The following is a 23,587-nucleotide window of genomic DNA, read 5'->3' as shown; positions in this document are numbered from 1 at the left end:
ATAAAGAATTTGAGATATTGGATTAGAACTGATAGAGGTAATTCAGGATTTTTCAAATTTTTATAATTTGAGAGTAAATGAATAAACAGATATCATGTGAAAATAAATTATACAATTTTATTGAATTATTTCTAAAATATTCGATTTTTTGGACAAAATAAACTTAGATGAATAAACTCTCAACTCATATTGATTAAATTAATTTAGTTGAGTATAATAATAAAAGTCATTTTATACTTTAACAATAGCTTTACCTGTGTTTCCACCTTCAAGCATATCAACAAATGCATTGAACATATTTTCAAATCCTTTTGTTATAGTTTCACGGTACTTAAGCTTGCCTTTACGAATCCATTCAAGATTCTGTTGAATCCCTTCCATCCATTGATTCGCCCAACGCGTTACTAGCAATCCTTCCACCTTCAATTCCTTTAGTACAATAGCTGGTTGCAGAAGTGGAGACTTGGGTAAATCATTAAAGTCGTTATTATAAGCTGAAATTGAACCACACACTGCTACGCGTCCTAATGGATTCATTTGATACATAACAGTACTGGATATTTCACCACCAACCTATTTTAAATTTATGAAAATAAATCAGTAAACTGACAAATTGAAATTTATTATCATACAAATGACTTGAAAGGTTTAAAAATACGTACATTATCAAAATAATAATCGATTCCATCAGGAGCTGCTTTTTCAAGTTTTTCCTTAATATTTTGAGTTTTATAATTGATTGCATGATTAAATCCAAGCTCTTCTTTAATCCATTGACATTTAGCATCACTTCCAGCAATTCCAATGACTTTCAAATCTAAAGCTTTACCGATTTGACCTACATGTGATCCCACAGCACCTGCAGCTCCAGAAACAACTAGAGTCTTTCCAGCTTCAGGATTCAGAATTTTTGTAACTCCAAAGTAAGCAGTATTTCTGCGAAAGATATAATCTTATAATTTAATATTAATGGAATATATTTATGTTGTTTTAATGAATACCCAGGCATTCCAAGAACTCCAAGACCAAGAGATACTGGAAGATCACCAAAATCAGGTACAATATAAGACGGTATATTTCCTAAAGACCTATCAATAGGAGCATCGGGATTGATAATAGTATGTGTTCGCCAACCTAAATGATCATGAATTCTTTTTCCAACAGGAAATTTTGGATTTTTAGATTCTATTATTTTTGCTATTTGAAATCCTATTATTGTGGAATTGAGTGGATATTCCCCCATGTACACTCTTACATAAGGATCAACAGATAGATATTCAGCTTCCACCAAATATTCTGCCAATAAAACAAAATAATGAAAAAATGGTGACATTTCAGCCATAACGATTTTATTTGTTTGAATGTATTTCATTTGAAATGGAATCATTTACGTTATTACCTCCATTTTTAATTGGCGGCAATTCTTCTTCAATCAGTTTTATATCTGATGATTTAGGTTTACCTTTAAAATGTTTCACAAGAACGTATTTTTTAGCGATCACCATGATGAAGGTATGATATAGTAAAATGTACAGTGCTAAACTACGTCGTGTTTATCTCAATAGCAAGCTTCTGAGTAAGATACATCCATACACTGTGTGAGCTATGCTGAGTTGATATCCGTTACACTATACTAGAAGAGCAGGGAGCCTCATGAATATTATATTTCACTCAATTTACTATGTCACAAATATGACAATTGGGCTTACATCTTTATACTTCAAACTCAAATGGTTCAGCCATAATAGCATGAAATTATCTGATTGAAATTAAATAAAGCAATTTAAAAATTGTTGACTTCTTTTAAACTTTCGAAAATAATTTATTTAGAGAAAAATCAGATGATATGAAAGCACATTTATTATTTATAAGTGCATTTGATTATTACTCATTCTTGGGTGACAAATGATTTTTTCTCTATATTTAAGCTATCTTATTTGTAAGATCATTTTCAAAATCTATTTACTAATATTTGAATCTAATTATTAATTAATAAAATAAGAAATATTTCTGATCGATTATATAATTGTGTTTTATTTTATCAATATAATTAGTATGGATTTATTAATAAATAATTGGAGGTTTGCTCGGAAGCAGTAATGAGAATCTAAAAATAGACGCTACTTTTCGGTGCAATGATGACTTAAGATCGCTTTGGTTTTATTAGCTCTATAAATTTTTAAACAATAAATAGTTTTTTTTAATGAAATAGTATCAATTTGATTGTCAGAATTTTATTTAGTAAATTAATTTCTTTAAGAGTAAATGTCCAAAAGTATAGGAAAATAATTTCTAGGAAGAAGATGAAACATGTAAGTTAAATAAACATTACATACATTTATTTAATAGCGTTCATATTTCAAGGATTTGTTACATTATATAAACATAGACATTTTGTTTTTGACACTAGTTTCTAATCAAATTCTTATGCAATAGAGCTATTTAGGGTATTTTCTATGCATGCAGTATACTATTGTTATTTGGTAAAACGTGCGTCGTGTTGAATACAATTGATTTTTTCGGCTTCTAGAGACTGTTTTGTTTTTATTTTTCATCAATCTATAAAGTTTGTCGCATTCAGTTTTGTATGCAGTTTATTCGTACAGTATTGTGAATTCTTGGTTTTGATCAACATTTATTGTTTGTAACTTTTTTTGACAATATTCAAAAATTTACTTTCATTTTTTATTTAACGAATTCGTGATATTGTTTTCAACACTGATTAGAAATGAGTCTATTGCAAATGTCTTTGCAATGTGATTTATATATACCAAAAGTCTTATTAATTAAAAATTACTATCTTTTGCGAGTCGTTTAGCAATTCGATTGCGAATAAATATTTATTTTAATACGTAGGAGTCGAGAGGAAGCACAATCCTTTATGCTGAATGTTTTTCCAGCATTGTCTAGACACCTACTTGCGGTTCTTCTTATTATTGTCCATAAAGCCGTATCTATCATTTTAATAATTATTTGAATGTTATTCATAGATACGCAATTTGTCGCTTATTTATCGTTGGTCAATATTCGGTTAAAAAAAAATAATTCATTTCTTTACAGATAACTAAAATAATAATACCATGAAATTATAATATTATATTTGAAGTATTCGTGATTATGATACATCTATTTAAATATTACAAATTAATTATCCAGAAAAAGCTATTTTCGAAACTTTGAAATTTTTTTATATCTTTTTTTTTTTAACATATTTTTTTAAAAAAATATTTTCAGTCGATGCTAACAATATAAAATTATTGTGAACATTATAAAAATGGTTGCAAAATTAAATAAATTATAGCTACTTATATATTGATGGTGAAGAATGCAATTTGTAAATTAGACATTCGAAAATATATGCACAGAAATTTTTTTTGCACATTTTTGAATTTTTTTTTCTTTTAAATTAATCAACATAAATTCGTTGATGCAAAAAAATATAAAAAAATTTTTTGTTTAATAAATTCTTTAGGAATTTTAAAAATTTGTTATGACTATATTATCTCTTCATCGCTTCTTCATATAGATCAAACCTTGGTGTATCTTTAATTCCAAGGCAGGAGAGCGAGTATCAAATCAATTCGTTTGATTATTAGAATTTATAACAATTCCTCTTCTTAAGAACTGCGTTAAGACTATTAAATAATGTCTTTGTTATTTTTATAGTTTTCTGTGATAATTTAATTAACGTTAAATATTAGTAGTAAATATATATTTATATTTATATATTATATTATAGCCGATGATTTGTAGTCGAGATGTTGCAAGCACATACATCTTTTGCTAAATTAAACAGTCACCAGTTTATCGTACATGCTCGCAAATAATTATAATACTAAAAAATTATCTTATACAAATATTTAATATGCGTAATTAATTGATATCGATAAATTATATCTATGCATTATTTTATAATCCTTAATAATATATATCACACTGAGCCGGCTGTGTGTGTCCATCAATTTTAGTCTGCACTTAGTCACTCACTGTATCGCATTCATTCATGTAGGCACATATGAAGTATGTATGCCGAAGTTGAATGAGCTGTATGCATGATAATGGGGTTTGATTCTTAATTTATCAAAATTCTATGACAATGTGATTATTGGTGGCGATGTTATCCAATTCAGTAGCATTTACGAGTACATGTACATTTACGGACCAGATCTACTTCTTTAGTATATCGTTTACCATCTGTACAGATTAGACGGACCTGCAAATAATTTTTTTTTATTAATACAAATTATTTTCTTTCATATGATTATCAATTAAATATGCATATATTTACCCTACGACGTTTAGTTTTTCGCGGTAGGCAACATGAGTTACCACAACTGCCCCAGCACTTGGCCAGTTTTACTGGTCGTCTGCTACGACATCCGTTTTCACTATAGTATTCTCGAGTATGTTCTTTCCGACATGTTGGCGCTATTACAAGAAAAAAAGGTTAATCAGATATTTAAAAAAAGAACTTATCTAAAAGTAGTTGAAAATTTCTATTATAGATAATACCTTTTTCGCAGTATCGTCCTTGCCAACCGGTTTGACATCGACAAGTATATCCATTTCCAAATGGAGATGGCACACATTGTGAACCTTTACGGCATTCGTGACCGGTACAAGGATCTATAATACTTGCGCCTGGTACTGATACAATAATATCTGCAATTATTGAAGTATAATAAACCTTTTAAGTAGTGGAAGAATAGAGAAATATTGAAATTTACTTACCGGAATGATCTTCCGAAACATGTTCATGTTGCATAGAGTCTTCGAGATTACCGCTGTTTGATTCAACTTCTTCAGCAACATCTTTACCAGCTTCATCAGCCTCCTCTTCTCCAGAGGAACATCCAGGAGTCACGCGATGCATTTTTGCAGCGTTGCTAAAGTCTACTGACTTGTGGTTGATCCACATTCCCGATATGCATCCTAGAAATATTACCATAAATATAAATTTACTACAAACTTGATCGGATATAAAGAACAGATTGTTCAAAAGATGTTTTACCTTGGAAACTAGTTATGTTTTGCAAATGAAATTGAGAGAAGGCTGCGCTAGCAACTTCTGACGGAACACCACCGACATACATTGGAGTATTGAGCTTAAGATAATCCCTCGTTCCTTCATTGATAATACTCCTTGCAAGACCTCTATCAACTCGTAGCGTGAAATTCTTTTTTATTGCGATTAGTTCAGCCATGTGAGGCTTTCCGTCTGAGACCATTTCGTAACTGTACATCGTAGAGGTGGGATAATTTCCGACATCATAAGATACTCGGACACGGCCATTAAATAGTTCAACCGCGATGTGCTCGCCACTTTGGTCCATACCATCATAGAGTAAGACCCCATTCTCTTGAGTGGTAGTAAAAACGATGGTCACATTTGCCTCAGGCTTCGTGCGAAGCGGCTCTAGCTCGACCAGCGAGCTGTTGTCTATGAAGCTCAGGCTCGTCAGGTACTCACATCGTTTTCCTAAAGCGGTTTTTTATTATGAACATTGTGGATAATTGAAAAGGTTTCATCATCTAATGTTTATGAGAGACTTACCAGTGTAACCAGGATGACACTGGCAAAGATAACCCGCAGCGGAATCAGAGGAAGGTTGGAAGCAGGTGCCATGCTGACAATCATGATGAGCACAAGGACTTGTTTTAGGATAAAGTAAAGCTGTAGAAGGCGCTGCTTCACAGAATCTTCCTGTATAATCCGGCGGGCATTTACATTCGTAATTATTTATGCCATCGATGCATGTAGCACCGTTCTACAACAAATCAATTAATTAATAAAAAAAAGTGTAAAGATGTGATTTGAATTAAATACAAATAGATTGTGCTAATTTACCTGGCAGAGATGGTCAGTACAATCATCCAAATTTGTGGAACAGTTAAGGCCACTGAAACCGATTGGGCACTCGCAACTGTAGTGGGTCCTGTGGTCAACACAGCGGCCTCCGTTCTCACATGGGTCGTGTCCTTTTGTGCAAAATGGGATTTTCGTTTGACAGTATTCTCCCATGAATCCCGGTGTGCAGTCGCATCTGTAGGCCTGAACGAGGTCCACGCAGGTCGAATTGTTGGCGCACTTGTTATTGGTGCAATCGTCGACGTTATTCTCACATCGGAGACCCTCGTAACCGGGGGCGCAGTCGCAACTGATACACATTGACTTAACGTCAATTGAGATATAAAGCTCGATCATTGGATCATGATCGATCCACCAACGTACTACTGAGTTAGCTTATTTTCACTTACTCAGTGCAAGTATTTTTATATGTCAATAAATCAAAGTGAAAATTGTTTTATTGAAAATTTTATGCATATATAATGGTATTTATGTCTTGATATCAATGAGTTTTTATATAATGAAAATTGTTGTCATTTTCCAATAAACAATTTTTACTAATCTTTTATTGTTATTGATCTAATTTTACAACAATCAACTGATTATCACACGTATTTTTTTGATTGTATATATTTTTTGACGTGGTAAATTTTGATAATAAATTTCATGCTATTCTACAAAGTTGGGGAGCCGAGCTCGATCCAACTCGATCTACCAAATAATTATTGCATAAATTAGTCAATAATTGACAATAATATCTACCTGAATCTTCCTTCCTCCAGTACTTTACAAGTTCCGGTGTTCCGGCAAGGATTTCCATAGCACGCGTCAATTTTATGTTGACACTGGTCCCCGTGATATCCTGGCGTGCACTTGCAATTGAATTTCCTGTCTGGTAATGCCTCGCAAAATCCTCCGTTTTGACATGGGAAGGTATAACACACGTCGCATTTGGCCAAGACTTCGGCAGGTTGTTGTTTGGCTGCACGGAAGAAATGTCTACGATTAATGAGCAATTTTAGTACCGTTCTGAGAGCTCGAAACCAAAAAAATCAAACTAAATAGACTGAGTTCGCTAAAGATCAACATAAAATTCTTCGCGATTCTTTAATTGCTCTACGGTTATTTCAATATTTAAGAGATGTTTAATTAATACTTACTTTTGCATTGAAAAGCACTGGCTGGTGCCGTGAGCAATAGTTTCTCTTTCATGGCTGGTGGTTCCATACATCTTGCAATCCCTGGTTCAACATCCAAGTCTTTCTTTACCCACTCTGCTAGCCAACGCATATGACAGTCACAGTATAATGGATTAGATCCTAGTGCTCTATAATTGTAATAATAAAATAATATTTTTAATTCATTTGTCAGAATTCGATGTAGAATAGAAGTTTTGCATGCAAGACCAAAAATTAGATAAATACAAGACTTTGAATGTTGAATTTAATGGTTTGTTTTGGAATATATTTATAGTTTTAACAAGTTAGAGCGAATTCACTTCATTAAAAATTAATTAACAATTACAAACTTTGTTAACGGCTAAATGGTCTTTCAATGTAAATTTCTTAAAAGTTTCTTAGTCACTAAGGATGCTAAAAAAGTTACAATTTGTTTCGTGATGCATCTCTGTTTCAAGATAGTTATGGTAAATAGATAATGTAAGATAATAGTTTTAAGACTTACACATGAGTTATAGATTTCAAATCATCGAATGTTCCTTCAGGAATACTTGAAATCTCATTGCCATGTAAAGACATTATTCGGAGTGATTTTAGTCCAGCTAGTGCATTTTTTTGAACACATTGGAGTTTATTGTAGCTTATAATTCTAAATTGAAAAAATAAAAAAGTTAAAATATTTTTTAGTAATCAAAATGTTAGTAAATAAAGTACTTACAGATGAGAGAGTTTTGTCAAGTTTCTAAACGTATCGTTGGCGAGCATTCCAATTTGATTATTGCTTAAATCTCTGTATAAGAATAATAAAAAAGAAATAAAAATATGAGATAACTGTCGATAGACTCTAAAGTAATGTCTACGAGTTGTGACAACTGATACTCACAATCTTGTCAACATTCTTAAATGACTGAGTCTCTCGGGTTGAATCGTTTTTATATTATTTACGTCAAGATACAGTTCAGTAGTCTCTGGAGGGATGCCACGAGGTATTTCCGACAGCTGAGCTCTGGAACAGCTTACAAGTGATCCTGCACAGTGACATCCTGGTGGGCAATAATCGTCACCGAGACAACCGACACTATCATCTGATGAATGAAAAAAAAGGATCGTGTAGTGAGGATCAAGTAGTATCTAGATTTCACTGTAATCATAATACGTATAATAATATTCTTACTGGTGCACTTGAATTCATGACGTGGAATGTCTTTTACGTGGGCGTCCTTCAATCTTGGTGGATCGTGACAACGACCAATGATCCCCGGTATGTCGCGAGTTCTCAACCACTCGGCAAACCATGCAAGATGACAATTGCATGATAAAGGATTACCTTGCATGTTGCTATAAAATAAAGATTATTGCATTAGAAACATGCTAGATATGAAACAAGTATAGTTATAACGGGATTTAATTTAACTTACATGTTGTGAATATGAGTCAGCCCTTCGAATGATTTAGGCATCACACAGGTAATTGCATTTCCACTCAAGTTTCTGGAAAGTATTAAAAAGCAAATGATGATGATAATAATAATAATAATTATACTTAGGGTAGATATTTTTTCGTTAGTACAGCAACTATTAAAGAGTTGGCTACTTACAAAGTTTTCAAGTTAACGAGTCCAGTGAACATTTTATCGTGAACTTCCCGCAGTTTATTGTCAGACAAGAGGAGTTCGGTTAGTTGATGAGCTCCTTTAAAAGCAGATGCTTCGATGCGTGTAATTTTATTTCTTCTGAGATCTAAATGTTGCAACTCCGGAAGTTTCTCGAACAAATTATCAGCCTTAATTTTTTCTATGTCGTTGTTCCCCAACAATCTAAATACATAGTAGATATTATTAGTAGTCATCATTATGATCATTATCATCAAAAGTAGTTTATCATTCATAGAAATGTGATTGAACTAGAAGAAAAAAAAATAATTACAGTGTTAAGGTGTAGATAGGAAGATCTCGAGGGATTGATGTGAGTTTTTTATCAGCACAATTTACTGTAGCTCCGTTGCACGTACATAGTGATGGACAAGCTCCTGGTAAAATACATTCGCCTGCTCTTTTAGTGAGTAACTTTTGGTCACCTGTAAGCATAAGTATCTCTTGGGTACAGACTAGTATAAATAAATATGCCTGTTCTACTACTTTTTCAAACTCTCATTTTTTCAAGATTAAAAAAAAAAGTAACAAAAAACAAGTTTATTTATTCAAATAAGATCAGTGGAATGAGAATGAAATGATTAACGGTAACAAATAGTGATAAAAATTAGATAAAAAATGTTAATAAATCACTACAGTAAATTTATCACGCGTTAATTAATGATTAATTAAAATGAGTGTATTCATGCGTTTTCACCTTGGTCAGTAATCTCGGAAATTCCATTAGCGTTAGATGATTGAGTTATATATGATTATGAATATTATGATACCAAGCATACGTACCGTCATGAATACAGACCAGCTTGCGTTAAATCCGTGTAAGTAAAATAAAAAATGTGAAAAGCATTCATTTAAGCATTCACGTGCACAACATCAAAAGAGTTAAAATAAGAGATAAACAATTCAGATGAAAGAGAACGTAGGTCGTGAAACTGCGTTCTGTCTCGTTTTTTCTTTCGCTCTCACTTCCTTTCAATGTGGCGATGATGATGAGATGAAAGCGCCAAAGGATGATGGAAAAGGATAGATAAGGTTACCGACCTGAACCATCCTGTCGAAGTAAGAAGAGATACCGGAAGTCGAATCATGCTTACCCTTACATTTGAACTTTTCGTCCCGTAGCGAGTCAATCTTCCGCTTGCCCAATCGCTTCGGAGTCTCACATTTTGCTCCAGATGTTTCAATTGGATTCTTCTGGAGATACAGGTTTAGCCAACGCAAGTTGCAGTCACAAATGAATGGATTTTTAGCTAAATGCCTATATTTCAATTCAAAAATTTTTATATAAATATTAATGTTTTAAAACACTGCTTCTTTATATTTAATATTCTTTACAAAAAAAATGATACAAACAATGTTTTTATGCTGCGTAAATTAGCAAAAGTGCCGTTGGCAAGTGATTTAATGTTGTTGTCATACAATGAAAGGAGTGTCAGACTGGTCAGATCGCGAAACAGGTCCGTTCGGATGCACGAAATGTCATTAGCGTTTAACAAACTGCAATAATAAAAAAAATTATTAATTAGCAAAGTTGTACAATATTTTTTGAGAAAAATAAACGAAACCGTTATGAAAGCGTTAATTGAAATCGATACTCACAGTAATTGCAAACTTGTTAAACCTTGAAACACACCGCCAGGTAGTTCAGTTATTTTATTTCCATAGAGTACACTAAAGTACAGTAATAATTATCACATTAATTTACGCCATAAACAAATGATTATTAGCAATTGAGTGTAAAATACTTACAGAGATTCAAGAGATTTTAATCCATGAAACGCATCTGCAGCTACTTTTTCAATTTTATTATTACTCAAATCAATTCTGAGCAATTTTCTGTATGGTGAAAAAGCCTTTGGTGGGATTTCAGTAATGCTATTTTGTTCAAGTCGTCTGGAAAATGATTTAGCACATTACGTAAATGTTAGGTGATTCATTAAAGTGTAGATTTCATGTGCAAATTCAATTACAATTCTGTGGTGTCCTCTGGAAGATGAGTTGGGACTTTCTCCAAAGAAGTTTCTCGACAATTGACAATTCCATTGGTACATCTGCACGGATGTGGACATTGAGGTTCAGCAGTGCATTCAGATCCGACATGAAGTTCCACTAGGCCTGGGCACTTGAACTCATGCTCCTGAAAGTGAGATAAAATGATCAGCAATTACTTTGGCATCTGGTTAGATCATCTGGTCAGCAGTGAGTTTGTTCTTTGTATTACTGCAACTCCACTCTAAAAATAACTTTTCAATTCGAGGAAAATAAATTTGTAAGGTTTTTCTTATTTTTTCACTTGTGAAGATATAAACGTTCGTGCAATAATCTCGATGAGTACGAAAATATACGAACGAAATAATTCCCAAGCAGCAACTTTAGAAGCTTATTTCTCTCATTTTCCTGACTCTTAACCCGACACATTTGACCGTGATTTACGACAAACGTATTTAAAGAAATTTCTCCTAGTACCCACCCACAGAATCGACATTTTATGCCAACGAAGTGACTCTCGAGACATGAAGAAAATAGTTAATGTTACACGATGTACAACAAAATGATCTCATCCATATAAAGATATGCTTATTCTCCTCATAACATTGACCATTTTTTCATACTCGCTTTGAAGTGGCGGTAAAACTGGTTATTCACTTTGTTTCATGTATTTTACGTATAACGAAAAATGATGGTTAACTTTTATAAGCATTAAAAGTTAAGTCAAGACTCTTTATGACATACTTGCAAATCGACAAGGTTTTGTCCCTTGAGATGAGCTGGTGAAGCACATTTTGCATGCTGTCCAAGTCGTGGAGTACTCTTTAAATGCCGTGACAGCCAGGCCAAGTGACAGTCGCAGACAAGAAAGTTATCTGTAAGTTTCAGTATACGCAATCGCGGGAGACCAAACAGCATTTCTTTCCCGAGGGTCGTCAATTTATTGTTGTTTAAAGTTCTGCAAAAGTTAAGAAATCAATGAAATACTCAGTGCTGTGCTGTGATGTTAAAATTCATTCTTTACTTTGTCAGATAATTACTCTATTTATATATTTAACAGTTGCATTTATCAATTTAACTTTTGAAAAAAACATTTTTTTTTCGAAAGAAAAAAATATCCAATACTTCTATAATAACTTTTCTAAATTATTTATTTTTTAATATCAACTGTCTATCCATTAGTTGTTCCATCTATCAAGCTTCGATAGATCAATAGATCTTTTGATGATCAATAATCGTCTTTATTATTATCAGAAGCTTTACTATCAGATATAACACAGATAGATAGATTTATTTTGTTTCTCAGTTATTTTGAAATTGTTTGTAAATTAAAAATAGAGTTTCTAATTACTTACAGTGTTTCTAAATCCTTTAATTCTCTTATCGCACTCTCATCAATGCAAGTCAGCACGTTGTTGTCGAGAAGACTGAAATTATAGATACATGTTGAATAAAAAAAGGGATATCGATTGAAAAGAGTTATTGAAAATAATTACTCACATTTGTTTTAATGCAGATATTCCTCGAAGAGTTTTAGGTCCAATCATGGCAATTTGATTATGGCTGAGATCTCTGAAAAATAAAATCAACTGTTGAATATAAAATAATTAAATGAACGATGACTAATGGGTCGTATGTAGTTCGAAAAGTCATTGAACTGCAAAGTTCTTAAGAACACAACTGTGTAAAGTCGTAGCTTCGAGGTCGTGTCATGACGATGGATAAATGAGCGGACCACTTGCACTTGTGGTCACGAGTTTGGCCTACATATTTAATACGTTATATCGCAGTCTAGTGAAACTTGCGAAGTCGCTATCACTTATTTACTAGATAGTAAAGTCTGGAAGCGTAACCCTGGATTGACTATAGCTTTGAAAATCCAGTAAAAAGTGTAGTTTTCCGGAGAAAAGATTGTTACGACTTGATAACAATTCCTTTCCGCTGCCACTTGGAAGTTTACTCTCTGAAAGGAGAAATTGTGAATTACAGCACGTGGAGTTTTGTTCCTTTTCAGCACAAAGCTACAACATTGTATGAAGATGCTTGGAGAATACTTGAGTACGCAAGAATGGAAGGGGTAGAGAAATCAATTGGTTTAGCACACTCCATTCTATAGACAATCAGTAAAAAAACGTTACTCTCCGATTTAAAGAGTTCTAGAAGAATGTGTTTATTTAGTGAAGAATTGTGTCCGACTGTTAGTAGCCAGACATCAGTGATGATAGGTTAGAAGCGGCGAGGTATAGTTCACGATTGACCATCCATTTGCTGAGAACTGGTAATCTGTAATTATGTTTGCCGGGAGCCAGAGAGACGGTTGTAGAAGATCGGCAGCTACAGCGGTACAAGCTTGGAATAAGACAAGCACGGGGAGATTCAAGTCCCAGATCGCTCGACCCAATCCAGAAAGCAATTACCGAATTTCGACGTGGTGCAAACTCATGCGGGACATCTACGATGCCGCAATGGAATTCACAAGAGACCGGATGGACGATTCTCGTGATCTCGTTGTATTAGTTGCCGGATTTCCCTCGATTCCAGATGCGCGAGTCGCGTCCGTGATAAGAGAAGTCTACTCTCTGTTGGTTGAATATTGCTATTCGTCGCATCTAGATTGCATTACAACTATATATTTCTCACTCTTTCTCATTCTTTCTCCCTCACTCCTATTAGCGGTATCTTTCCACTTGAGTATATAATACTACTCAACGACGCTACTTCCAATTAAAGTTGCAGAAACTTTTCTCAATGCTGAGAAGTGGATTTTGCGATTATCTTTAAATCCTCTTGGCACGCATCTAGATATTTGAAACGGCAGGAAATCTCCATACATTACTTTTATTTCTTGCAGAAAAAAAGTAAAACATAAGACAGTTATTTAATGTTGAGAAAAACAGTTAAAGGTTTCTCTAGTGGACAGAACACCTGCATATTCAGGTACTCAAGGAATGTCTTGAACGCAAAAGCGTCCTTACGGTGTATCCTTGATCGTATTACATCCCATTGTAAGTGAGAGTGAGCAATGACGCTCTTATAACCACAGAAAGGTGCACACAATCACGTCTCGGTGGTTGTCTGATCCTGTTATTACTTGCGGCAGTACTCCAACAACTTTTGAGACTCGTTCGTCTGCCCACTTTGCCAGATGATGGATGGATCTCAAGTTTAGCATCTCGATTTTTTCTAACAAACATTGCCTGACTGCTCTTGTGTACTATTCATTGTATGCACTTTTTGATTCCACGACCTCTCAAGTGGCAGCTGTAGAGAGAATCGAGAGACAGACAGAAATGTTGTGGTATGATCGTGATAAAGGATAAATCTACGTTTAACATTTGTATTTGTCATTTTACCCTTGAGAAATTTTCATTTAGTCATTGGAAACTAGTTCCTTTGCTTGAATTTTTAATGAAATATAGTCTCATGGATCATAAGAAAATATAATATGGATAATATTTGCAAGCAGCGGCATTTGTACTTAGAAAAGTTTAAACTGTTGAAAGTACAGAATACATATGTGTCTATTGACTACAGTAGAGAATGTAGGTCATGGTAGGTGAAAAATTTATGCGATACTTGAGAGTTGTATAGTGGAAAATGTCGGCAGGTTTTAGTCTGATTCCCGCTGGGTTCACAATATTCTCGAGAGTAATTTATCCGCGAAAAATATTGTCGGTAAAGTTTAAGAGTATGAATTTATTTCTGTTTATTTTGAAAATTTCTTACGCACTACTGCTAGTAATTATTAAAGTTTACCTTTTTTTTCGATAAGCCAGATTAATTAGTTTCAAACAAATATTGTTCTTGTAAAATTTTTATGAACAAAACAATCACCAACAACACGTTAATTCATGTTTATTTTTTAGTTTTTGTAACAATAGTGAACCACCTGAATATTGATATTTTTTGCTAGAATTTTTTGCCACTTTTTAAATTGTTTTAGAAAACAATAGATGTTTTAATCGGAAAACGTCCAATCTTTCAATACAAATAGAATCTACATGTTAGTGATTTTGATAGATTTTAAAAAATTGATGTATTTTCCCAATATAAAACTACGAGTTCTTTTATAAAATTTTATAATTAATATATGCTTATCTAATTATTCATCAATATATTAAATTTTATAACTATGAAGAAAGTCATAATCAATATTATTATGTAAGACCAGACAGGATAAAATGTTGAACTAACTAATGATAATTATAAAAGTATAGCCTTTGAGTTCCATAGTGATAATTCTAGTATGAGAAATCATAAATAATTCTTATGTGCTAGAATCGATGTCGTACAGACATTGTTACACTTTCTAAAGACTGACTAATATTTCTACTTGCCAGCAAATAGTATTTTCTAGCCATTGTCTACCTACAATAATATTTCATACCACCAATCGATACCACACTCATGTAATCTCATTTTGAAATCATACATAATTAAATTAAAAACTTACAGCCTTCGTAAATTCATCATGTTACTGAAGAGGGTGTCTGGCAGATAGCGAATTTGATTGTTATTTAGGCGTAGCTTTTCTACTGCAACTAGATCTTTAAAAGCTCCCCTTTCAATGGTGTGTATTTGATTGTTTGATAAATGTCTGTAATTTTATATGAATTTATTAGAAAAGCCGTTTTTTTTTCATTAAAGAAGTGAACTTCTGCAATACTTACAGTACATGGAGTGCTGCCATGTCTTCAAAGTCTGTCTTGAAAATTACTGAAATATTATTCCCTTGTAGTTCTCTGAAACAGAAAGAAAGAAAGACGATAAGCATTGCAATATCATGTAACAAAGTATTCAAGTATGCAATGCAATTAATGCAATTATTTTAATGAAACAACTACAACTACGTTTCTAGTAACAGTATCATAAATAATTTTATTAAAAACGTTTATTTATTTTTTGCTTGAATTTAAAATAATTTCGTAGTGTTACCAGGATATTACAATTCATTATAATTATTTGAATTGTTAAATTCAGTCATTTACATATTTTTTTAAACTTGAATATTACTCGTGTTGAACATAAATAAGTAATCGATAGAATACCGTATGAAATAATAATTATCATTTTTTTAGAGCTATTATTAAATTTGTGAGTTAATTATCAGGTTATTTTAATGAATTTTTTTTAGAAAATATAGCTGAATAATTTAATCATTTGATAATTAGATATTAGTTTAATGTATAACTCCATTAAATTTATTTATCCATTTTCAGTTTATATTTGGAATTATTTTATGATGATGTTGTTGAATAATTACAATTTCAATCATTATTTTGAATTTCGAATTAACCTTTTTCTAAATTAAATACAATCAAGTTGAAATATATGACTTTTATACAACAATAATACCTCAATGTTGAGTATAATAAACGAAATATATAACTTGGAATTTCTTTTTTCTGCCAAGTCAGTATGACAATCAATTTAAAATAAGATGTTAGTTGTAAGCTTGTTATTGAAGTCAAAGTGTGAATTTGTTCTGCTCAATGTAAATAAAAAAAACTGTGGAATGAGTGGTGCAAGGGGAAGATAAGATTCGACGATGGAAATGTAAGAAGAAAAAAAAATAGACGATAAGGAAGCAATGATGGCGAAAGTGAGTCGACGTCAGATGCAGCCGTCGTCTTGAGTACTGACGTCCGGTATTCTCGGTGGAAAAGAAGTTATTAAGGTCTTATTAAACGGTTTCTTTTTTTTCTATTTTTCATTTCAACGCGAACGAAAGAAGGGTTAAAATTAGTAGGAAGGAAGTAACAAGATTTGACTTTCCGATGGATTTTTACTGTGAGATAGGAAATTCAGAGGGATACAACAAATTACTGTGGTCTCTTGACACTAGGTTGATGACAAAAACGTGCCTACCCATCATCAAACTTGTCTCTTGATCTTAGTTTTTAATAATGCAAAGCACGTTTTGCTTTTGTTGACGTGCTAAAATAGTAGCTACTTTATTGCTTGATATGTCGATCAAACTTGTTTTCTATTGAGCTTAGTTCAACTTCTCTAAAGCTAGTGAATTTTGTGTAAAAATAAAATTTATTGAGCGATGTAGAATAAAGGAAAACAAAATAAATTTTTTCACAGACATGATAATATTGTATCTAAGCTGAGTATAAAACATACGAAGCTCTTGACTGTTTTCGTATTTCACTCTCAGTGAGGAATAGAGTGGGAAGAACGACGGATTTGTGCTTCTGAGAACAACGTCATGGCTTTTCGCCCCAACGATGCTTCTAGGCTACGCTTAATTAAAATAACTCTACATAAGCTTCTTGGAAGGAGACCATGATAAGTCAAGCGTATCACAGGTGCCGAAATACACCGATAATAATCAGAATTATTTTAATATTCGTTATGATATGTCATCATCACTATAAGCATAACAAACAGCTTCACCAGGTTGTTTTTCATTGTTATTTTTATTGGTACTAGACATAAACTAAAAGCCTTACAGACATTCATGTGGGCGTGAACTTGAAGAGGTGAAAAATTAGATAAAATATTAGAAAATGAATTTTTACAGTTTTGTGAAGATACTGCAGACATTCGATTGATGGAAATATAAGTACGTGTGTTTATGTCTAGCGAATTCAATACGTAGAGCGTCATAATATCATGATATTGTCATGTGCTATTGTCGAAAGGGGAATCAAGATACTATAGCTATAAATGCTTGGTTCGTAACCATACCAAGCGAAGGGAAGGAATGAGGATGGTATCAGCGCCGGCAGATGTAATCAAAGTTTGCAGACTACTCAGGCTTCTCTACCTTGAGGAGGTCACGTCAAAACCAGCCGGATATTCATTCTTACCCTCATCATCGGGTGGTTGACCGTGATCTCAGCTACAACTCTGATATCGCTTTAAAATCAAACAACAAATGAATCTAGTGTTTTGATCCTTTTCAACTGCAAATGTGTATTTATTAAAAACTTATGAAGAATTATTAGAGATTGTAGAGTCTAATCTGCCAAGAAAAATGGGAAACATGGTAGAATAGAAATTTCAATCGTTTCCGGGACATGTACGAAGGAAATAATATGTCTGAAGGTTAAAGATGATTCAGCGTGAATTCTAGCGGTGAAGTGAAAAGTCTTAGCAGTAAATATATTCTATGGTGTAACAACAAACGTATGAGAGCCACGTATACTATGAAAAAGCCCACGTAAACTTCTTAGATAGGGTATACCATCGTACGTGGGTAAATGGCATGCACACACCAAGAGCGTCAAGACGCCAGCTTAACGGTTGTGTCTCTCTTATGTGTGTTCACCCTTCGCAGATGCAATTCAAGTGTACTGCAAGTGTACGGAGCGAAGAGAAAGCATGACACTCACGTTAGCGTATCCACCTACGCCGTTACCAAGTCTCTAATCATAGGCAGAGTGTACGCAAGTAGTTTGGACACTCTATCGTAACGAAGCCAGTTGTCGCTTGCTCGTGCACCAGACAACTAAGGTATACTTTATATGATGTCTTTAAAGTACACCAGGTGAAGGAGGAGGATTACGCCAAGTCACTAGAAAAATACCCGGAATGAACATTGGAAGTGTATTGGTATCAGCTCAACACAAATTTATGCGTCGTTTTAATAAACATGCGATTTAACGGCGCGGAGCCTGGTAACGAAGCGGATCGTAAGGGAGTTGACTCTGTCTATTTTCTTTTTTCTCTACCGGATATTCTTGTGGAAGTCCCAACCGTATTCTCGTCGACCGCTGTACTGGATGGGCTTTCATTAATTACGCGCAAAATAAAGGAAAAGCGGAGGGTGTGTAGCAGCCTCCTCTGGTGCTAAGAGAAAAAAGTTGTAATTGCAGCGCATCCAACTTCATCGTAGCACTACTGTAACATTCACTACAATTTTGTTTCAATGAACAGAAGAAACTAACTAACGTAGACAAAAGATTCTTATTCATTTACGTTTGTAAATAGACGAAAAGTAACTTTTCTTCGTTTGAAAGATTGCGAGAAAAAAGTCGGGAAAATGAATGAAGGATTAAACGTTAATTAACCAACTTCGTGTTTACGGTAATCAGTTAAGACTTTGAAAAGATGTCGTGTCGAGACCGTAATTTAGATTTAAAGCTTGATTTTATACCATAAAAGCGTGTGGTTATTCAAATGGATATTTAAAAAAGCTATAACTTGCTACTAATTTACAAATTATAATCATGAATTTAGTATTGCAAATTTGCCATTCGAATAATTAAATTTTTTTTATATATTCATTTTTTGATGGATCGTAAATTTATGGCAATAATTTGAAAATAATTAATGTTTAAGACCTACTATTTTGATGATTGAAAGGGTAACTGATAATTTTATTCACAATTTAAAAACAAATACTCTTGTTTTTTCATCTACAAAATTCACGTCTTTGTATTTAATGTTCCTTATACTTAATTATTGAATAACTTACAAATTTAGTTTTAGTGTTGCCGATAAGTATTTCTGAATTATTGATTTTAAATTAAGAACAATTACTCTAGTTAAAAGCAAGACTAACCCAGCCTCGACCAAAAGTATACGTCAAATTTGGATTATTGAACAAAGTTATTGGTTACTAAATAACAAGATAATGAAATAATATTGCTAACGTTCATTGTTTCTCTTAAAAATATAACATTGTTAGTTAATCGTTCTAAATCAAATTAAACTGAAAGAATCTTTCTGGAGGCCTGTACTTTATCAGTCGATTCTGGGTCACTAAAGTTATATTTTAAAATACCAAAATACTTTACAACAGTAATCAAATAACTTATTTCAACTAACCCAATGATTGATTAAATCTTTTTCGGGTTCTATACGTCTTAAATTTTTACGATGATACACTTTTGGATTTTATAAAAGAATTTAGCACGTGTGAAAAATAAAATTAAATTATCCGTGATAGATTTCATTACTCTTTACAGACTTGATAAAGCAAAAAAGAAGTAAAAGAGAAAATGTCGAAATGGTTATGGCTGGAAGAGACGCGATGGATTTAAGTGCATTTCGCGAGCTCGTTGTATATATGGCATTATAAAATGCGACAAGGTGATAAAGTCAAATGACTGTGTTGATTCGTTACTCGAATAAATAGATAAGAATGCAAAGTAATAAATGTGAGATGAAAATAATGTTATAAAACACTAATCACTGAGAGAACAGGTGTTTAAGATTCAATTAGTTACTTAATTTTATGAACAAATAACATTTTAACTGAAATGAAAGCAAATGTTGATTTTGAGTTAATTTAAGGAATAAACAGATATTATTATTGATTATGTTAGAGAGTAAAAAATAATTTAAGATGGTATTAAGTTGAATGATGTTGAAAGAATGTTGTTCGTTATGGGATAAAAAAAGCATAACACAAGAGAAATTGTTTCTCGTGGAAGTAAAAATAAATTTATGCGAGTATAATTGCGCAATTGTCGCACTGGGTTCTTTCTTATCTGGCACAAATTCCCAACACTCGGACAAGTGCAAAAGAGATGAAGAGAAAATGAGAAAACACAGGAAGAAAGGTAATCGTGCAGGTCTTTCAAGTACTCAAGTCTCAACTGTAAATGCACTCTTTTCTCTTTCTGCTTTACTTCTTCACTAGTATAGATACTGGTGGTACTCGCAACACCTCTTGCCTTGACTTTAACTCGTATCGTAAACCATGCTGGCGGTTTTTATACGGCTATTATCCAAAGCACAGTCGCGGGACTTGGCCTCCGTAGCTTTATCATCAGGGAACAAACACATCTGCTTGCTTTGCAGAGGTTTACTGCTCTTTCTGTGGCAATCATTTAATCCTCATTTAATGTAGAACTTACGTAAAATTGTTGTCGTACTTACAAAAAACTCTAAAAACATAAAACAAGTGTATTGGATATTTTTTTATGTCTCAACCCTTCGTGTCACTTGCGTGATTCTGCTGAAAGTAATCGTACTTAAAGGAGGTTTGATGTCGTCTTTGTGGTGAGAAAGTCATTCTAAGTGTGACGACAGAGCGCATCTTTATATACATGTAATCTTTTAGTAGTATTAGTATTTTTTATATATGGCGGATAGTCATCATCTATGTAAACGGTGTGAGTTGAATAAAAGTAAAAAACACAAATTTAGAGTAAAGATTCATTTACAACTAATAAGCCTCATATTAAAATAAAGTGTGTTCATCACACTAAGAATGGTAGTGAAGAGAGAGGACTAAAATTAGTGTAATAGTAGTAAAAGATAATTATTTTTTCAGCTAAATAACTGTACCAAGTTTTATTGATAGAACCTATTTTATTAGATTCATAGAATTCATTATACAAGTTTCTAAGATGATGAATTCAGCAAATTAAACCGACCGTTTAAAATGGAATTTAATCAATAAATCAATACTCAATAAAATATCATTCCTAAATTTTTTATGAAATTAAGAGTCATAATTAATTATAATGCTTTGAATAACTAAATAAATTTTTAAGTATTTAATTAACATTGTGTCAGATTTAATGGCTTTATATTTATCTTACAATTATTTTCCTCTTTTTCTTGACATTCTCATTCGTCGTATAATTTAATTGCTGGATTATAATTGCAAGCATAACTGGTAATAATGAGAAAGTTTCAAGCTTATATTCACTGAACAGTTTGTGAGTATCTATATTCTCGCAGCTGTATATTATTTTCCTCTTTTATTGTACGTTGTTTATACCTGAGATATTGGCCGTTAAATCAGTGCTCAGGTGGCATCGAGATTAATCGACTTAAAAGTAAAAAGAAGTGGCACAAAAAGTTTAATGTTGTTGATCGAAGCAGCTCAACAGAGGAGGGATGTGCTTTAGACCCCATCTAGCCATCTTACTGCTAATGGATTCATAATCTTAATACGTCCACGTTCGCGTGTTTACGTTCAATTTAATATTATCCATGACATCCAAGTCTCCAACAACCTAGGCCTTCTACGTGAGTCGGCTGAAAAGCCACTCTTAGTTTCAAAATGTTAGGTATAGTAGTTGAGAGCCATACCACATTAATTCTCAACATCTTCTGCTTTCGCTTAATGAGATACTTTATTCGATTGATATTAATACGTTATGAAAGTAGAAAATGAAAGACAAGAGAATATTATAATTTATTACTTGACGTAATTATTGTTCATTTAATCACTGAATTTTCTCAAAAGTCGTCATGTTCAAAATCTGCTTGGGTTTTGACATAACAGTCTAATGTGTCATTAAATCTCACTACTGTTATTACGTTCCTCGATTACTACAGGTGCACCATCGACACGATTCCTAAAGTCTCAGCAGTTTATACGTCCATATAATATATGATGGATCAGTCGATGAGAAAAGTGGTCTGAAAAAATATAATATTTGCGGTTCAGGTCTAAAACATGTGCGTAAACATCGGTTTTTAAACTATAAAAAAACTTAAAAGCTTCTATCGATGCATGTATTGCAGTCTGATAGCTCAACAAAATTTTCAGCCTCGATGCAGCAGTAGTGAACCAAAAACTCGATCAACTGGACTACTGTAATGGTCAGTGAAAAAATTTAACTCGTTTGAATAAAAGTAATATTGCTTGATATTATTAGAATTCATAACAGTTTTAAAATATTGAAATGTATAGATATTTTTAAAAATAAAATTCTTTTTTTTGTAACAGTAAATTTAGTTGAAAAAAGACTGAAAACATAATTTTTGGGATGGTTGTTTTGAATAGTAATAAGCATTATTTCCGTTATTGTGGGCAGAACGTGGAAACATGTCACATTACTTTACAAAGTATAGTTTATTTGCTTTGACCGAGAAGCTGCAAATTTTCACGGCTTTTCGTTTTAAAGCAATGTCGGTGCACGTGTGAAACGTGAACGTCTTTTTCTGGCGCGTCTGAAAGACGAGGGCGTCGAGCTTTAAATATAGCGGTAAAAGCACATAAGACAGATTTCACAGAGAGAATCACGGAATATCTCTGCGGAAACTTGAGTAAGATACACGTACATGGGAATAAGAGTTGCTAGTTATAATGTTATGTCACGTTAATAGCTCGCACATCTATCTACTGATTTTGTGTCTTATTATTTATCCTTTGTTTCATTGACTTTGAAGCTTTTAATTAATGACTTCAACCAACCATATTTATTCCCTCAAAATAAGATTACTAGTGTCTATCTTTATTTTCATGCTTTTTTTTAAGTACACGCGTTGCTCGTTAATTATCCGAGAATTTCCAAAGTCTGGTGGTAATTAATTCTCGTAGACATAAACAAATTGGTCACAAACAATTGGTTAAATAAATTATTAATTCTAATGATAGTTTTATTGGAGACAGAGACGATATGATCGATCGAGTAAACGAAAAAGAATGGCTCAACTGTCACACGAATATTAAAGCTATTATTTTGAATAATAGTCTGAGGGTTAAAGTTAAAAAAAATGTTTCTGATTCTATTAGTAAAAAAAAGTGAATAGATAAAAATTGAACCTTACATGTATGGTCATGAATAGAGTTGCGTGAATCGAGATAAGTTATAAGTAAAAATGCTTGTACAATTATTTAAAAGATATGTAATCAATTTTATTTCAAAAATTTGATAATAAGTAAACAAATAAATGTAAATCAAACTGGCAATATGAATATATTATTATTCAAAATTGATACTTATATTATTTCAAAATATGAATTATTTGAAAATGTTTTTTATTCTTATAAATATTTTTATATTTAATGAAAATAATTCTGATGTAATGTAACTTTGTACCGAGCATACTTATTATTCATATGAATCGAATAAAATATGAAAATTAATTGCACTTAAAACCATTGATATTTACAAGTTATTTTATTATTTTATATATTTTTAAAGTAGCTCTTCGTCTAATAAAAATTTCAAAAATTATTGTTTTTTTGTAAATTTAACGTACCTATTTTGTTTTATTATC

The 23,587-nt window shown here is 32.6% G+C and overlaps 2 protein-coding genes across 4 annotated transcripts in view; both read right to left on the bottom strand.

Annotated features, from left to right (window-relative positions):
* Nucleotides 1-146: 146 nt before the first annotated feature.
* On the bottom strand, nt 147-1,715 carry LOC118068444 (prostaglandin reductase 1-like). Its single transcript, XM_035085857.1, has 4 exons — nt 1,400-1,715; nt 1,002-1,296; nt 663-936; nt 147-573 (listed from the first exon to the last, which is right to left on the bottom strand). Exons 1-4 carry the CDS (start codon nt 1,503-1,505, stop codon nt 232-234), a joined length of 1,017 nt encoding a protein of 338 aa, XP_034941748.1. The 5' UTR covers nt 1,506-1,715; the 3' UTR covers nt 147-231.
* A 1,506-nt stretch (nt 1,716-3,221) lies between these two features.
* Nucleotides 3,222-23,587, bottom strand: part of sli (slit guidance ligand) — a 174,866-nt gene continuing 154,500 nt past the window's right edge. The window contains exons 2-27 of one of the 3 annotated variants that reach the window (XM_035085854.1): nt 15,337-15,408; nt 15,120-15,263; nt 12,167-12,238; nt 12,022-12,093; nt 11,411-11,624; nt 10,648-10,814; nt 10,427-10,570; nt 10,277-10,348; nt 10,031-10,174; nt 9,772-9,935; nt 8,952-9,102; nt 8,624-8,842; nt 8,445-8,516; nt 8,201-8,364; nt 7,910-8,111; nt 7,745-7,816; nt 7,532-7,675; nt 7,009-7,175; nt 6,611-6,830; nt 5,849-6,158; nt 5,555-5,768; nt 5,012-5,479; nt 4,732-4,932; nt 4,513-4,647; nt 4,289-4,428; nt 3,222-4,213 (exon numbers count right to left, since the gene is read on the bottom strand). In XM_035085854.1, coding sequence (XP_034941745.1) covers nt 4,127-4,213; nt 4,289-4,428; nt 4,513-4,647; nt 4,732-4,932; nt 5,012-5,479; nt 5,555-5,768; nt 5,849-6,158; nt 6,611-6,830; nt 7,009-7,175; nt 7,532-7,675; nt 7,745-7,816; nt 7,910-8,111; nt 8,201-8,364; nt 8,445-8,516; nt 8,624-8,842; nt 8,952-9,102; nt 9,772-9,935; nt 10,031-10,174; nt 10,277-10,348; nt 10,427-10,570; nt 10,648-10,814; nt 11,411-11,624; nt 12,022-12,093; nt 12,167-12,238; nt 15,120-15,263; nt 15,337-15,408 — 4,231 coding nt within the window. In that variant the 3' untranslated portion in view covers nt 3,222-4,126. Of the gene's footprint in view, nt 4,214-4,288; nt 4,429-4,512; nt 4,663-4,731; nt 4,933-5,011; nt 5,480-5,554; nt 5,769-5,848; nt 6,159-6,610; nt 6,831-7,008; nt 7,176-7,531; nt 7,676-7,744; nt 7,817-7,909; nt 8,112-8,200; nt 8,365-8,444; nt 8,517-8,623; nt 8,843-8,951; nt 9,103-9,771; nt 9,936-10,030; nt 10,175-10,276; nt 10,349-10,426; nt 10,571-10,647; nt 10,815-11,410; nt 11,625-12,021; nt 12,094-12,166; nt 12,239-15,119; nt 15,264-15,336; nt 15,409-23,587 lie in introns of all 3 variants that reach the window. The other 2 variants (XM_035085855.1, XM_035085853.1) reach the window with 2 other exon arrangements.

Source organism: Chelonus insularis, unplaced genomic scaffold (genome assembly GCF_013357705.1).
Source record: "Chelonus insularis isolate UGA/USDA-ARS -01 unplaced genomic scaffold, ASM1335770v1 contig_3_pilon, whole genome shotgun sequence".
Lineage (NCBI taxonomy): Eukaryota > Metazoa > Arthropoda > Insecta > Hymenoptera > Braconidae > Chelonus > Chelonus insularis.
This window is presented reverse-complemented; position numbering and strand designations above follow the sequence as displayed.

What these genes read in the sequence shown, in the direction of transcription:
- LOC118068444 (XM_035085857.1), bottom strand. Translation starts at nt 1,505, where the DNA reads ATGGTGATCGCTAAAAAATACGTTCTTGTGAAACATTTTAAAGGTAAA. An exon ending in GCCGCCAATTAAAAATGGAG is followed by an intron (nt 1,297 to 1,399) that starts GTAATAACGTAA and finishes TTTTATTGGCAG; the next exon opens with AATATTTGGTGGAAGCTGAA. An exon ending in TCGATTATTATTTTGATAAT is followed by an intron (nt 574 to 662) that starts GTACGTATTTTT and finishes AATTTAAAATAG; the next exon opens with GTTGGTGGTGAAATATCCAG.